The 14,894-nt window shown below is 54.4% G+C and overlaps 2 protein-coding genes across 5 annotated transcripts in view; one reads left to right on the top strand and one right to left on the bottom strand.

Annotated features, from left to right (window-relative positions):
* LGALS2 (galectin 2) overlaps nt 1-3,255 on the bottom strand; it is a 31,867-nt gene extending 28,612 nt beyond the window's left edge. The window contains exon 1 of one of the 2 annotated variants that reach the window (XM_039463029.2): nt 3,172-3,255. In XM_039463029.2, the coding sequence (XP_039318963.2) occupies nt 3,172-3,192 (21 nt within the window). In that variant the 5' untranslated portion in view covers nt 3,193-3,255. Of the gene's footprint in view, nt 1-397; nt 2,544-3,171 lie in introns of those variants that run through there. The other variant, XM_074390919.1, reaches the window with a different exon arrangement.
* Nucleotides 3,256-3,540: 285 nt separating this feature from the next.
* Nucleotides 3,541-14,894, top strand: part of GGA1 (golgi associated, gamma adaptin ear containing, ARF binding protein 1) — a 28,044-nt gene continuing 16,690 nt past the window's right edge. For all 3 annotated transcript variants that reach the window (XM_074390918.1, XM_003932883.4, XM_010343487.3), the window contains exons 1-6: nt 3,541-3,613; nt 7,936-8,020; nt 10,059-10,134; nt 12,196-12,294; nt 13,662-13,785; nt 14,235-14,335. In XM_074390918.1, the coding sequence (XP_074247019.1) occupies nt 3,571-3,613; nt 7,936-8,020; nt 10,059-10,134; nt 12,196-12,294; nt 13,662-13,785; nt 14,235-14,335 (528 nt within the window). In that variant the 5' untranslated portion in view covers nt 3,541-3,570. The remainder of the gene's footprint in view (nt 3,614-7,935; nt 8,021-10,058; nt 10,135-12,195; nt 12,295-13,661; nt 13,786-14,234; nt 14,336-14,894) is intronic.

Raw genomic sequence — 14,894 nt, 5'->3', positions numbered from 1 at the left:
AGTTCTAGCTATTTGGGAGGCTGAGGCAGGAGAATTGCTTGAAGCTGGGAGGCAGAGGTTGCAGTGAGACAAGATCATGCCACTGCACTCCAGCCTGGGACAGAATGAGACTCCATCTCAACAATAAATAAAAAGATTTGATTTAGCAAACACCATCTCCCCCCAGCCACCTTTGGGAGGCAATTCCTCCTCATTTTCCATTCACTGCCCCTTCTAGTCTTACCCTCATTCAGCCACCTGTAGGGTAATTGGGTCTCTCACCCTCCTCTGCAGCACTTTGAATAAACCCACACAGTACTTATGCCAGCCCTGCCAGACAACAGCTTCTCGGCTGATTGTCTCTGTGGCACCATCCGATCTGAAAATATATTGTTCATTTACGGGCTGAGTAGTTTACCTGAATGTAAATTCTACCAGGGGAGGGCCTTGCTTCTCTTATTTCTCACAACGTCCTCTCCTCTCCTGCCACAGGACTCAGCACAAGGTGGGCACTGAATCATTAATTGCTTTCTTACGTAACCTCGACCTCAAAGTCATGCTGTATACTCCGAGTGCTAGAGCACAAGAATGAAAAGCAGCAACGGGCCACCAGCCAACTAACCCACGGCAGTATTTGCATATTGCCTTCCCATTGGTGAAATCCAGGATGTCTATTTTCCTTCTGGCCAGTGGGGTAAGGGCATAGCATCGGCCTCAGTGTCCACACCCCTGTAATTTACATCTTCCTACCCAATGAAAAGGCACTGGGGGCGGGGAAAAGGGAGTTGCTCGGACTCATCATTCCCCAGCCCTATCTGTCCCCCACTGGGCTGACACACAATTCAGTCATTGGCAAACATGACCCCGCCTGGTATACTTGAACACCTAGAGTAGGGAGAGGCTAATATTATGAAGAGCTGGGGCAGAGGAACCTAAGGACCAGAGTCCCACTGTGCAGCAGAGATGGTCCATACCATGTAGTTAGATCTTGAAGTGAGTCTACATAAGCTCATCTCAAATCTAACGTCCTTGGGGAGCCAGAGCGGACAGGAACTGTTGGCTTGGGGAGCATGGGGTGGACTCAGCAGAGGTTAAGGTTCTCTAACTTTGGGCAGACATTCCTGGGCTGGCCAACTGCAGCCTTGATCTCCGGGGCTCAAGTGATCCTCCCACCATATGGAGTAGCTGGGACTATAGGTGCGTACCACCATGCTCAGCGCCATTTTTTTTTTTTTTTTTTTTTTTTTTTCTGGTTGCCCAGGCTGATCTCAAACTCCTGGGTTCAAGTGATCCTCCTGACTCAGCCTCCCAAAGTGTTGCGATTACAGCTGTGAGTCCCCCGTGCCCAGCCTCTCTAAGGGACTTTGACATATGTGGTCACCCAGAGAAAACCAGCACGGCAGAGCCTGCAGCACCTTAGAAATAAAGCAGAACTTGACCCCAGCTCCCCACTTACGGCTTCAGGCCTGAGAGACTTGAGGAACCCCTGAGAAGGGCAGGTAAAGCTCAGCTACAATCAACTGAGCCATGCTGACCTCTAAGGATTCAACACCTCAGCTCTTACCTAGGAAACTCCCCCAATACTGGAAACGTTGGTGAGGGAGGGCTGGGGTTGGGGAAGAGGAGCTGGGAGGTAGGCGTACTTGCAAACTTGGAGGAGAGATACGGGCAGAACACGCAATCCTTTCTTGGAGGGGGATTGTAGAAGGTTCACGAAACATTTCAGTAATAAAAGACACAAAAAGCTATAAGTATACACTGTGTTTCAGCTTTTGTCGAGGAATGCAATAAATGTACATATCACTTTCCTGTATAACCTCAATGGCCCGCGGGAGAGAATTTAGAAAAGCATCCCAGTCGCTGAATGGCTGAGTTTAGGGGAAAAACTGACCCAGCACATCCTCCTCATCTCCCGGATGAGATTACTGCGGTTCTGCAAGGTGAGTCGAGGTCACTCGCCAAGGCAGAACCGGATTCGCCAGATTCCCTAGTCTCAGCCGAGCTTTAACCCTCCCAAGCACAGGACCGCAGGAGCTCGCCACGGGCCGGTTTCCCAGCCGGCCGCGAGGGGGCGACGGACGGAGCGCGATCGACCCAGGTGAGTCGGGGACCCGGCGTCGCCAGGTCGTGACGTCACAGGGTGAGGGACGTCTTGGATGGAGGAAGATATAGGAGAAAAAGTGCCCAGCTTAGGAGGTCTGTTTGTACTGTCCTCCCCGATTACGGTCTGGCGCTCACCGGTATCATCTTCCCACTGCTGCCGGGACTTTTCTGCAACAAAAGCCTGACTTTGCTACCATCCGTTAAACTGTAATGACACCTCCAACGCAGCTTACAAGAAAAAAGAAAATAAACATTGACCTGGTGATCTTGCCCCAGCCTAATTCCAAGGCATCTCCTGCAAATACCCTCCGGGAGCCGCATTGAAATACTTCAAATTCCCTGGACTCATCCTTCCTTTCCTCCCTGAATATCTTTTCGCACAAGCTCTACGCGGAGAAATCCAACTGACTTTCAGCCAGACAGTATCACTTTCTGTGAAACCTCCCCTGACACGACTCCTCCCCTGACAACACCCCCACCCACCCCACTCCAGTTTGGAGGAGGAAGCCTCTCCTGTGCTCCCACTACCTGGCGGGCTTCCCCTATCACACTGTAATAAATATCTGGTCTTGTCTTTCTCCTCCTGTGCCCATTACAGAGCAAAGCAAATGCAAAGAGTTCATTAACGAATGGAAGAAACGGTCAGTACAGGGTTCAGGATATGCCACTTGAGCGGCCTCAGGCTGACTAATTACCTGGTGGGTTTGTTGTAAGGAGACAAGAGTAAACGGATTAACTGCCAATAGTGCTTAGGACAACGCACAGAATACTGTAAGCACTCAAGAAACCGACTTAGCCGGGCGTGGTGGTGGGCGTCTGTAATCCCATCTACTCAGGAGGCTCAAGCAGAGAATCGCCTGAACCTGGGAGGCAGAGGTTGCAGTGAGCCCAGATCGCGCCATTGCACTACAGCCTGGGTGGCAGAGCAAGGCTCCATCTCAAAAAAAAAAAGAAAGAAAGAAAGAAAAGAAAAGAAACGGACTTATTTTCGTCATTTTCACAGCGACCAATGCACCTTATCGCCCTTTTAAGGGATTCTCCCACGTTCGCCTGTAAGCGGAAGTACCCGCTCAAGGCTCCGGAACTGACCTCAGAGCCCCTCAGCAACATGGCCGCAAAGCTCTCTTCCGGAGGCGGTCACAGACAACTCCGTGACGCAGAACGAGTTAGAGCGTCCCTTGGGGTTTCCATGGTGCTGCCCTTAGCCTCCAGTCTCTCCACTTCCTCTACCGCCTGAGCGCCGGGAACGAGAAGGCAGGCGGCCGGTCCCGGCTGCGACGTAGACTCCGCTTGAGGGAGGGGTTGGGCAAGTAGGTGACGCTCTAGGCGAGCTCGTCGACGTCTCCATGGTGCCGAGCGCGCCCGGGCGCGGCTTCCGCGCGTCGGGGCCGACGTTGCCCCTTTAATCGGCGGAGGGCGGTGCCCAGGAGGTCCCGCGAGAGCTGCAGGGGGCGGGGGGGCGGTGCCGAGGCTGGGGGCCCGTGGCGGATGGAGCCCGCGATGGAGCCGGAGACTCTGGAGGCGCGAATCAGTGAGTGTCCGGGAGGGGCGCGGGCCGGACCGGAACCGGAACCGGGGGCACTAGGCGGTCCCCTTCCCGGCGGGGGCGGGGTACGGGGCGCCCCCTCCTCACGCCCCGCCCCCGGCCCGGGAGGGGCGGTGTCCTGAGTCGGCCCCTCAGACCCTGTAGCTATGGAGGACCCCTGCTGTTGCGCGGCCCGGCGGTGGGAGCTGGCGCCGCCCACCCATCCCGTCCCTGGGCCGTGACCCCTGGGAGGGGGAGTGAGCTGCGTTAGGAACCCCCGGGAAGGAGAGAGCAGCCGCCAACCCCCCAGGCTCACGTTGCTCCACGGAGTAGCGGCCCCCGGGGTAGCATCTCATACCCGGGAGGGAGGGACCCTGCTATTCTCAGGCCCGGAATCCTCCACTCTCTGGCCCTGCAGGGCGTTCCTGGTGCCCACAGCTACTCACATCTGCTCATGACCCCGTCCAGGAAGGGAAGACCCACTGCCCCATATGATTGCTCCCGCCACCCGCTCCCGGTCTCTGGCCACACAGTGAGAAACCCCCGCACCCTACAGGCTTGGGAAGGTCTGGTCTTACACTCCAGAAGTGTTATTAATTCCAAGCACCCTGTCACTACCCTCGGCCTCCAAGATGCCTTTCCCAGCTCTTGCTGAACTTCCTTCAAAGGCCTCTGCATCCCTTTTTTTTTTTTTTTTTTTTTTTTTTCTTATTTCTCCTCAGACACAGCTTCGTATTGCTTAGGCTTCCTAGCCCCAAACCCTCCACTTGAGCTCCTTAACCCACAGCCCTGATGATCCTCCGCTCTCACAGCCCTGCTCCTGGACCCTGCCCCTGAAAACCGTGGCTGGCTTCTCCCTGGTCTAGTGTAGGCTCTTCCCAAGGTTTTAACTGCTGTTAGAGCCCCGTCGTTGCCAGGGCCTCAGAGAAGCTTCTTGGACCCGGGCACACCAGCAGCGTGGTTTGAGGTCATGGCTGGCCCCTTTTAAGCCAGGCTTGAGCAGAGTTGAACCATGAGGTTGGCCCCAGAACCACATCATCTCCAGGGCTGTTTGAGAGTCATTCTGGCCAGCAGAGGGGAAGGGGGTGGAAAAGGGGCACTCAGCAGCCCTGGACTGTCGTGAACGCCCCAAGTGTCCACCTGGGTCTCAGCAGCAACTGGGGCTGACTGATCTCGGACACAAGACTTGAGCTGTGGGTTGTAAAAAACATTCTCAGGTTTAGCACCAGTGGCGGTTTTCTGAGAGTCCAGAGAGTCTAAAAGCAGGCAGAAGTTAGAGACACGTGGGTTTGGCTGGGCCCTGATACATTGGGGCTGGGGTTTTCTCTTTTCCTTCCCCTGTGTGTACTTGCAGAATTTTAAGATCTTCCCTCTTCCTTTGCGGAGGGTGGAGGTAAAGGGTAGCTTCTTTTTCTTTTTTTTTTTTTTCTTTTGAGACACAGTTTCGCTCTTGTTACCCAGGCTGGAGTGCAATGGCACGATCTCGGCTCACTGCGACCTCCACCTCCCAGGTTCAAGCAATCCTCCTGCCTCAGCCTCCTGAGTAGCTGGGATTACAGGCACGCGCCACCACACCCAGCTAATTTTTGTATTTTTATTAGAGACGGGGTTTCACCATGGTGGCCAGGCTGATCCTTAACTCCTGACCTCAGGTGATCTGCCCATGTTGGCCTCCCAAAGTGCTAAGTTTACAGGCGTCCGGGCTGTTGAGGTAACTGCTGTTATTGCCAGCACTGTGGAGTGACAGGATGGAGTCTTACCCTGTTGTGAAACACCTCCCTCCCTCTCTCAGTGTTCTCCCCAGCTGCCTGCTAGAAAGCATATCCCTCTGGTAGAATTAAGAAGGCTGAGGGTCAGGGGCCAAGGGCCAAGGAGGTCAGTCAGATCTTGGACCTGGAGGCCCTGGCTTTAAGCCAGATGCAGGGAGAGAAACATGATGTCTCATGATGCACGCGCTTCCTCTTCACTGGTGTCTCTGACCCAGGATCGGTCCAGAATCAGCTGCTCTGACCTCACCGTGACTCACCTGTCTTTGACACTTGAAGGGACTTCCTGTTTTAGGGTCTTCCAGCTGGATGTCATTGAATGGGCAGTGATTCTCACTTTAGGCTGGTGTTCCCCAGGCTTTGTTTGGGGACTCGGAGGCAGAGTAGACAGTTACCCTTACCCCTGGGGTGGGAAGGGTCATATTCATGGTATCCCAGGAGGTCAACAGGGGCTTCATTTCTCTGAGGGACTGGAGAGTCTTCTGGGGCTCCTGTAATAGAGATCTAGACCCAGAGAGAACATTTGTCCTTCTGATCTCAGCATTACCTCTGGGAGCCCTCCCACAGAGCGTCTCCCCAGGGCTCTGAAAGCCTTCCCAGAGAGCAGCCCCCCACCCCCAGGCTTTCTGCACTTCTCCTGTCTTCTTTGCTCTGTAACATTTCGAAACCTGCTGCAGTACACTGGGTTTGTTAATTCGAATATTCATTGTTTCTCTTGCTGGGCAGTGAGCTTCAGGAGGGCTGGGACTTTGTTCGCTGCTGGAGCCCCAGCACCCAGAATACTTAAATCTGAGTTGGATGAATGGCCGCCAGCCACTGGAATTCCAGGGCTTTGGGCCCCTGCCACGACGTATGGTCCAGGGAAGGCACCACAGGCTGAGTCAGTCCCCAGCCTCCTGTCCACAGATCCTTCTCTGTTCTACCGCCTGGACTGGGTCCTTCCACACCCTCAGCTCGGTGCTCAGGCTTGGGTGGAACTGGCTGGGAAGGGGTGACGCTGAGAGGCCAGCTGTGGAGAAATGAAGATGGGGCTCTGGCTGCCCCCGTGGCCTTCCCATGCAAAAAGTATTTTGTCATCCAAAATCTACATTTCAGTTGGACGCGGTCGCTCATACCTGTATTCCCAGCACTTTGGGAGGCTGAGGTGGGAAGATATTTGAGGTCAGGAGTTTGTGACCAGCCTGAAACGCCAACATATTTCACTTCAGCTTTACAAGTTGGGGAAATAGAGGTTAAGGGAAGCATGTAACCTAGATTGTCGTTTAACCAGTATTGGGGGCTAAAGGGGTAACTGTCTGGTCATGTTTACCACCCACTTCTTGGAGCTCTTTTTTTTTTTTTTTTTTTTTTTTTTTTTGAGATGGAGTTTCGCTCTTGTTACCCAGGCTGGAGTGCAATGGCACGATCTCGGCTCACCGCAACCTCCGCCTCCTGGGTTCAGGCAATTCTCCTGCCTCAGCCTCGTGAGTAGCTGGGATTACAGGCACGCGCCACCATGCCCAGCTAATTTTTGGTATTTTTGGTGGAGACGGGGTTTCACCATGTTGGCCAGGATGGTCTCGATCTCTTGACCTCGTGATCCACCCGCCTCGGCCTCCCAAAGTGCTGGGATTACAGGCTTGAGCCACCGCGCCCGGCCATGTCTGCCCTCTTTTTTTGGCCACTGCCCATTTCTGGATTCAGACTTCCCCAGAACCTCACCCCTGCCTGCCTGCAGCAGACTGCTCATGCATTCATTCATTTGCCGAGGGGAGACAGGTTTGGACAGGAGTGGCTGCGGTTCAGTGTCATAGCCAGCTGGGGGACACAGAAGAGAGAACTGACCGGCACTGCTACCCTGGGCAGGAGGAGAGGATTAGGGAAAGGGACACTTCCAAGGGAACGAGGGCTTTTTGAACCTGGCAGGAGGTAAAACTCAGTCCTTACTGAGTCCCCTCATGCTCTGCCTTCTGCGGTTAGCCGCATCTTTCCTGGCCATGCAGCCACGAGCGGGGTCACAGGTGGACCAGCTCCAGCTTGAGTGAGTCCTCCTGGTCCCTGCTTGCGTGTTGCCTCTTCCAGGCAGCCTCCCTGGCCCCAAACTGAACTGAGTCCCCTCCTCCCGGTTTCCACAGCTCCTTGGCGTCCCTCTGTCACACTTGTCACCTAGCTTCCCGTGGGTCCCCACAGTTCCTTTAGCGCAGGACCATGATGTTTTCTCCCTTACTTCTGGATCTCCTCTGAGCATAAATTCCAATTCCATGAGAATGGTGGGGACACTGTACTCAACCAAATCAGAGGAGGTGGGGCTGGCATGCGGGGTCCAGCTGCAGGGGTGGGGGAGTGGAGAGGAAGGGAAGGACCCCGACTGTAGTCTGTAAAGTGTTTGGAGGGCAGCTGCTCTGTTCGTTCACACCCACGCTCAGGTCTTGAGGCTGTCGGGGCACGAAGGCAAGGGGAGAGCTTTCCTGCGTGCTCAGTCACACTCCTCTCCCACTCCTGACCACACCTCTGCCAGAGTCAGGAGTGGAAAAGCGGGGATCCCACTGCTGGGCCACAGTGACCCCCGCTCTCCTTTTCCAGACAGAGCCACGAACCCTCTGAACAAGGAGCTCGACTGGGCCAGCATCAACGGCTTCTGTGAGCAGCTCAATGAGGACTTGGAGGGGTAGGTGGCCAGCCCCACTTGTTTGCACCTGCTGGGCACTCTCCAGACCCCAGTCTCGGGTACAGCGTGGCCTGGGTGGGTGGAGACCCAGTTTTCATTCTTAGCATAGTCACAAAGCGGAGGACTGGGGACTTGGTACTGAATACTGCTTGTGTGTCGCTGTCTGGCGTGGTGGGCCTTGCTGGATTCATTTAACAGGTAAAGAAGTCAAGGCTCAGGGGACTCAGATCTGCCCCCAAATCTCACAGAGAGAAAATGCTAGTCCTGAGCTTGATAAAACCCAGACCTGCCAGACCGCAGCCAGTGCCTTGTGGGGAAGGACCACCCAGAGGGAGACCCACGTGTTCCCCAACCGGGAGGAGGCTAGCGCCCTTTGCTCCAGGAAGAACCAGAGCTACCTGTGTTAGAATCACCTAGAATGTTGGCTGGGCACAGTGGCTCATGCCTGTCATCCCAGCACTTTGGGAGGTTGAGGCGGCGGATTACCAGAGGTCAGGAGTTTGAAACCAGCCTGGCCAGTGTGGTGACACCCTGTACTAAAAATGCAAAAATTAGCTGGGCACAGACCAGGCTCAGTGGCTCACGCCTGTAATCCCAGCACTTCGGGAGGCCGAGGAGGGCAGATCATGAGGTCAGGAGATGGGAGACCGTCCTGGCCAACACAGTGAAACCATGTCTCTACTACAAATACAAAAAATCAGCAGGCATGGCGGCACCTGTAGTCCCAGATACTCGGGAGGCTGAGGCAGGAAAATCACTTGAACCCAGAAGGCGGAGGTTGCGGTGAGCTGAGATCGCGCCACTGCACTCCATCCTGGGCGACAGAGCTAGACTCTGTCTCAGAAAAGAAAAAAAAAATTAGCTGGGTATGATGGCATGTGCCTGTAGTCCCAGCTACTCGAGAGGCTGAGGCAGGAGAATTCCTTGAACCCAAGAAGCAGAGATTGCAGTGAGCCGAGATTTGGGCCACTGCCCTTCAGTCTGGGAAACAGAGTGAGACTTCATCAAAACAAAACAAAGAATCACCTAGAATGCTTGTCAGGAATGTACATTCTGTTTTGGTTTTTGTTTTTTGAGATGTAGTCTCACTCTGTTGCCCAGGCTGGAGTACATTGGCACAATCTTGGCTCATTGCAACCTCCACCTCCCAGGTACAGCAATTCTCCTGCCTCAGCCTCCCAAATAGCTGGGATTACAAGCACCCACCACCACACCTGGCTCATTTTTGTATTTTCACTAGAGGCATGGTCCTGACCTCAGGCGATCCGCCCGCCACAGCCTCCCAAAGTGCTGGGATTACAGGTGTGAGCCACTGCACCCAGCCAGGAGTAGACATTCTTAGTGGGCTCCCCAGGTGATACTAAAGTTTGGGAACCACAGACAGTGGTGTGTGTGCTTTGGAGTCATGCTGCTTGGGTGCGGGTCCCATCCACTCTCTTAAGCTGAGTAACCTTAGGTAAGTGGTTGCTCTGAGCCTCAGATTCTTCTCAGTTGAAGGAACTTCCCACGGTGAAGCAGGAATGGTGGTGCTGCCTGCCTTATGCAGCTTGGGCAGGAAAGTGCCCAGGCGGCTCCTCACACGTGACCAGTGTTCAGCATGTGTGAGCTGTTACTGTCACTGGTGACGGGCCTTTTACAGTTTGGTAGATGATATCACCATCTCCACCATGAAGCTGCTCTGATTTGCCACAGCAGAACATTCTTTGCCACCTTGAGTTCCAGGGAACTGTGTCTGCCCGTCTCTCGTGGCATATTGTAGCTGTCTCTATGGCATGCCAAGCCAAGGACGTGACACATCGGAGTTTGTAGTCAAGCCAGCCCAGGGGCTGAGCTCACACCTTTTGAAGGTCCCTGCCTGCACTCGCTGCCTGGCCCTGCCCTGCCACAATCCCAGGCCGCATCTGATTTGAGAGGGAGCTGGGCCTTTGCATATGCCCACAGAAGCCTTGGAGGGCTGCAGTTCTGTGGGCTGGGGGTGGTGGCCCTCCCCTAGGGTGACTGGGACTCCACGGTGACTCCGTGTTGTTCTCCCACCCAGGCCTCCGCTCGCCACCCGGCTGTTGGCCCACAAGATCCAGTCCCCACAGGAGTGGGAGGCAATCCAGGCCCTGACGGTAAGAAGGGGAGAGGCTGCTCTCCGTCCCCTGCCATGTGATGACAGCAAGGGAGCCCAAGACGGAGGTTCTTGGGGTCCATAAGGCTCTTCAGAGCCCAAGAGAACTGTGCTAAGATGGCCCAGGACGGAGGTCCAGACCTGCCCTAAGGGTCCCACCACAGCCAGCGGGCTGGCCTCCCACCCCAGCATCCATACACGTAGGCCTCTTGCTGGGGGAAGGCCCCAGGGTCGTCCTGGTCCAGGGGGGTCCTTGCCCCAGCTGCACATTGGCTGCGAGCAGGAAACATGTTCAACACACTGAATCGGGGCCCTGCCCAGACCTGCCGAGGCTACACTCCTGGAGTACCGCATGCAGGATCTGCATGTTTAAAGAACGGAGGGATGGTGCCTGGGCTTAGGCCTGAGGCTTTGCATCTGTTCAATAGCAGAGGAGAAGGGTGTACTGTCTGTGGCCCCAACATGGGCCACATACAAACCCACCAAGAGCAAAGCTGATTTTAAGTAGTGGCAGAGAAACAGTTTCTCTTTTAATATTTAGGTATTTAGCTGGGTGCAGTGGCTTATACCTGTAATTTCAGCACTTTGGGAGACCAAGGTGGGGAGGCTCACTTGAGGCAAGGAGTTCAAGGCTGCATGAGCTGTGATTGTGCCACTGCACTCTGGCCCAGACAAGAGTGAGCCCTGTCTTTTATTTTTTTGAGACGGAGTTTCGCTCTTGTTACCCAGGCTGGAGTGCAATGGCGCGATCTCGGCTCACCGCAACCTCCGCCTCCTGGGTTCAGGCAATTCTCCTGCCTCAACCTCCTGAGTAGGTGGGATTACAGGCACGCGCCACCATGCCCAGATAATGTTTTGTATTTTTTTTAAGTAGAGACGGGGTTTCACCATGTTGACCAGGATGATCTCGATCTCTTGACCTCGTGATCCACCCGCCTCGGCCTCCCAAAGTGCTGAGATTACAGGCTTGAGCCACTGCGCCCGGCCCATCATTATTATTATTACATGTTTTATTAGATGGAGTCTTCGCTCTGTCACCCAGACTGGAGTGCAATGGCACAGTCTTGGCCCACTGCAACCTCTGCCACTCGGGTTCAAGTGATTTTCCTGCCTCAGCCTCCCAAGTAGCTGTGATTACAGGCACCTGCCTCCATGCCCAGCTAATTTTGTATTTTTAGTAGAGATACAGTTTCACCACATTGGCCAGGCTGGTCTCGAACTCCTGACCTCAGGTGATCCACCTGCCTCAGCCTCCCAAAGTACTGGGATTACAGGCATGAGCCACTGCACTCAGCCTATTATTATATATTTGTTTTCACATTTTTTTCTCGAGTATAATGAGTCTGTGATTTCATAGATACAGCTTAGGATACGGCCAAGGTAGATGTTGTCTATATATTTTTTTTTTCTTTTTTTTGAGACAGAGTCTCTCTCTGTCGCCTAGGCTGGATTGCAGTGGTGCGATCTTGGCTCACTGCAGCCTCTACCTCCTGGGTTCAAGCGATTCTTCTGCCTCAGCCTCCCAAGTAGCTGGGACTACAGGCGAGTACCACCATGCCCAGCTAATGGTTTTGTTTTTTGGGTTTTTTTTTTTTTTGTATTTTTAGTAGAGACCGGGTTTCACCACGTTAGTTAGTGAAACTAAACTAACTCCATCTCCTGACCTCATGTTCCACCCACTTGAGCCTCCCAAAGTGCTGGGATTACAGGTGTGAGCCACCGTGCCTGGCCTATATATGTTTTTTTTTTTTTTAAAAAAAAAAAGGAAAGACAGTAAGAAAATAAAGTGCAGCTGGTACTCAGATGCGGGGCCTAAGCTATGGAGGGGCCTAGAGCATTCCTACAGGTTGGGCATTGCTGTGCACTGTAGGGCCTGACCCTGTCCCCCAGGGAGTGATGACCAGCCCCAGAGGCCTCTGTGACTCGGAATCTTCCATCCTCACAGGCCATTCTCTGCCTTCTAAATGTCCACCATGGGCTTCTGGGCCCTGGCCAAGGCGTGGGAGGGAGGCCGCCGCCTCTGATGCTTCCTGGGTGTCCCCTCCCACCCCTCCCTGCACAGGTGCTGGAGACCTGCATGAAGAGCTGTGGCAAGCGGTTCCACGACGAAGTGGGCAAGTTCCGCTTTCTCAATGAGCTCATCAAGGTCGTGTCTCCCAAGGTTGGTGCTCCCAGTCCGAGCTCAGACCTGCCTTGTCGGACATGGGGAGAGGAAAGAGGGCATGGAGCGACTGCCGCTTTCTAGGGAACCTCCTGCTGCGGTGCCCCTTCAGCCCCCCACTAGAACTCAAACCCAGCACAAACAGCTCCCTCCTCACAGTCCCCTCATACCCATTCTGGGCCAGCCTGGGGTCTCAGGGAGGAGTGTTTTCAGGCTGGCCAGGGGTAGGGCAGCCGTGGAACTGCCCAGTGCTTAGGGAAAAATGATTCCAGGGAATTCATGCAGCTGACAGATGGCTGGATGTGTCAGTGATCCCTGGCCTGAGATCATTCGCTGTGGACCTGGCCGCAGCACCCTACCAGGTCTCTGGCAGGTTTCCCTGTTCCCACCATGCAAGAGCAGCCTCTTTGGGCCTTGGCATCCAAGGCCACAGACCCGAGTGATGGAGCCTGCTGGCTCCGGATGGCCCATCCCCAGCTCTGGTCTTCGGCCTGAGGAGTTTTTCTATAGACTGTGGACTTTTTTTTTTTTTTTGAGACAGAGTCCAGAGTCTTGCTCTGTCACTCAGGCTGGAGTGCAATGGCATAATCTCTGCTGACCGCAACTTCTGCCTCCTGGGATCAAGCAATTCTCCTGCCTCAGCCTCCTGAGTAGCTTGGATTACAGGCATGTACCACCATGCTCGGCTAATTTTTTGTATTTTTAGAGACGGAGTTTCACCATGTTGGCCAGGCTGGTCTCGAACTCCTGACCTCAGGTGATCAGCCCACCTCAGCCTCCCAGAGTACTGGGATTAAGTGCAGCCTCCCAAAGGCATGAGCCACCCCACCCAGCCAACCATGATTTCTTAAGCTCTTTGAGTGTCGGCCCACGCCCTTAGCCCTTCCTTTCCCAGACCCATCCTTTAACCAGAGCTACTGAATGACCCAGATGGCCTCCCGTTCTCCTCCCAAGAGGGGACTCTGGTGTGAGAGCCACTTTCCCCAGCTCAGTTTGCTGCTGGGAGATGGGGAGTGGGCCCAGGGCCTCCTAGTCCCACACTTGTCCCTCCCTGGGCAGCCTGGAGCCCTCTGGCTCCTCCTTCCTGGGATGTCAAAGCTCAGTCCCCAGAGTTGACTGCGAGCAGGCCTGTCTCTCATGTCAGTTCTGCATCCTCGCCAGAGTGCCACCCAACAGGTGGGGAAACATACTGAGGGCTGACACAGCTAAGTGGCAGGGGTGGCAGGTGAACTCAGTCTATCCCAGGCTGCTTGGGTGGGGCAGTGAGGACCCCATAGGCCAGAGGGCTTCCCAGGGAGTCCTGGGGAGGCAGTAAGGTGTGGACAGGGCTTGAGGCTGAAGTGAGCCTCCCCACTGTGTCCCTGAAGTATCTGGGCTCTCGGACATCAGAGAAGGTGAAGAACAAGATCTTGGAGCTCCTCTACAGCTGGACAGTGGGCCTGCCCGAGGAGGTGAAAATCGCAGAGGCTTACCAGATGCTAAAAAAGCAGGGTGAGTCAGGCACATAGAAGGTGGGGGTGATCAGGGCCTGCCCCCTCTCCGCCACCATGAGCTGGGGCTCTAACAGCTTCGGGGTCTTCTGAGCCAGCAAGGTCATGGGTCTGTCCTTTAACTCCTTTAACTAGAACATACAGCTAGTGGGGCCTTCTGTGCTCTGCCTGAGGCTAGATTGGGTGGAAAGAAGGTGGGTTCGAATCAAGCTTACCCTCAAAGAGTGGTTTCCAGGGAGTGGCCTCAAAATACCTGTCCCCCAAACCATCTCCCCCAGGCCAGTTGATGCAGTCAGGAGCAGGCCCAGGCCACCCAGAGTCCAGAGCCAGCATGCTGGTGAAAGACTGACCTTCCTTTTCTGTCCTACCCTTGCCTGCCCCCATCCCATGTCACCTCCTCCTCCTGGCCCGGGACATATTGACAGCCTTTCTGACACTCATCTCATCCAGGGATTGTGAAGTCCGACCCCAAGCTTCCAGATGACACCACCTTTCCCCTTCCTCCTCCACGGCCCAAGAATGTGATCTTTGAAGATGAGGAGAAATCCAAGGTGAGACTCCAGGGAGGCACAGATGGGGACTCTGAGCCCAGGTGTGGGTCCGAGGGTTCTGACCCCTGGCTGCCCTGGCTGCCCTGGCCTCAGCCTTTGGAACAGCGGGGCACACTGAGCCCAGGCACCGTTGTGGGTGATTGGTGCTGTTTACTAGGTACTTAATATGTGCTGAGTATGTCCCATACAGCACCCCCACACGCAGGAGCGTGTCTGGTGTCCCTGGAGTTCGTCTGAGGGCATTTCATATGTTGATCAGGAGTTTACATGTCTCTATGTATTTTGACCTTTTCAATAAGAATTTTACTGAATTTTTTGTTACGGTTAATAAAACTTGTGGGTGAAAAATTTAAACAGCACAGGGGGAGGTAAGATTAAAACAAAGAGGTTAAAGTAAAAGCTTCCCTCTCCCTAGTCCCAGCCCTAGCCCCAGATGGCACCTGCTGTTAAGGTTCTCATTCTCAGAAAACCATGGGGATAGAAGAAGTCCCACTTGTTGATTACCTATTTCTGCCTGGGACTGTGGTGTGCACATTATGTGCAGCGTCTCCGCTGGCCT

The sequence above is a fragment of the Saimiri boliviensis genome, chromosome 21, assembly GCF_048565385.1.
Source record: "Saimiri boliviensis isolate mSaiBol1 chromosome 21, mSaiBol1.pri, whole genome shotgun sequence".
NCBI lineage: Eukaryota > Metazoa > Chordata > Mammalia > Primates > Cebidae > Saimiri > Saimiri boliviensis.
This window is presented reverse-complemented; position numbering and strand designations above follow the sequence as displayed.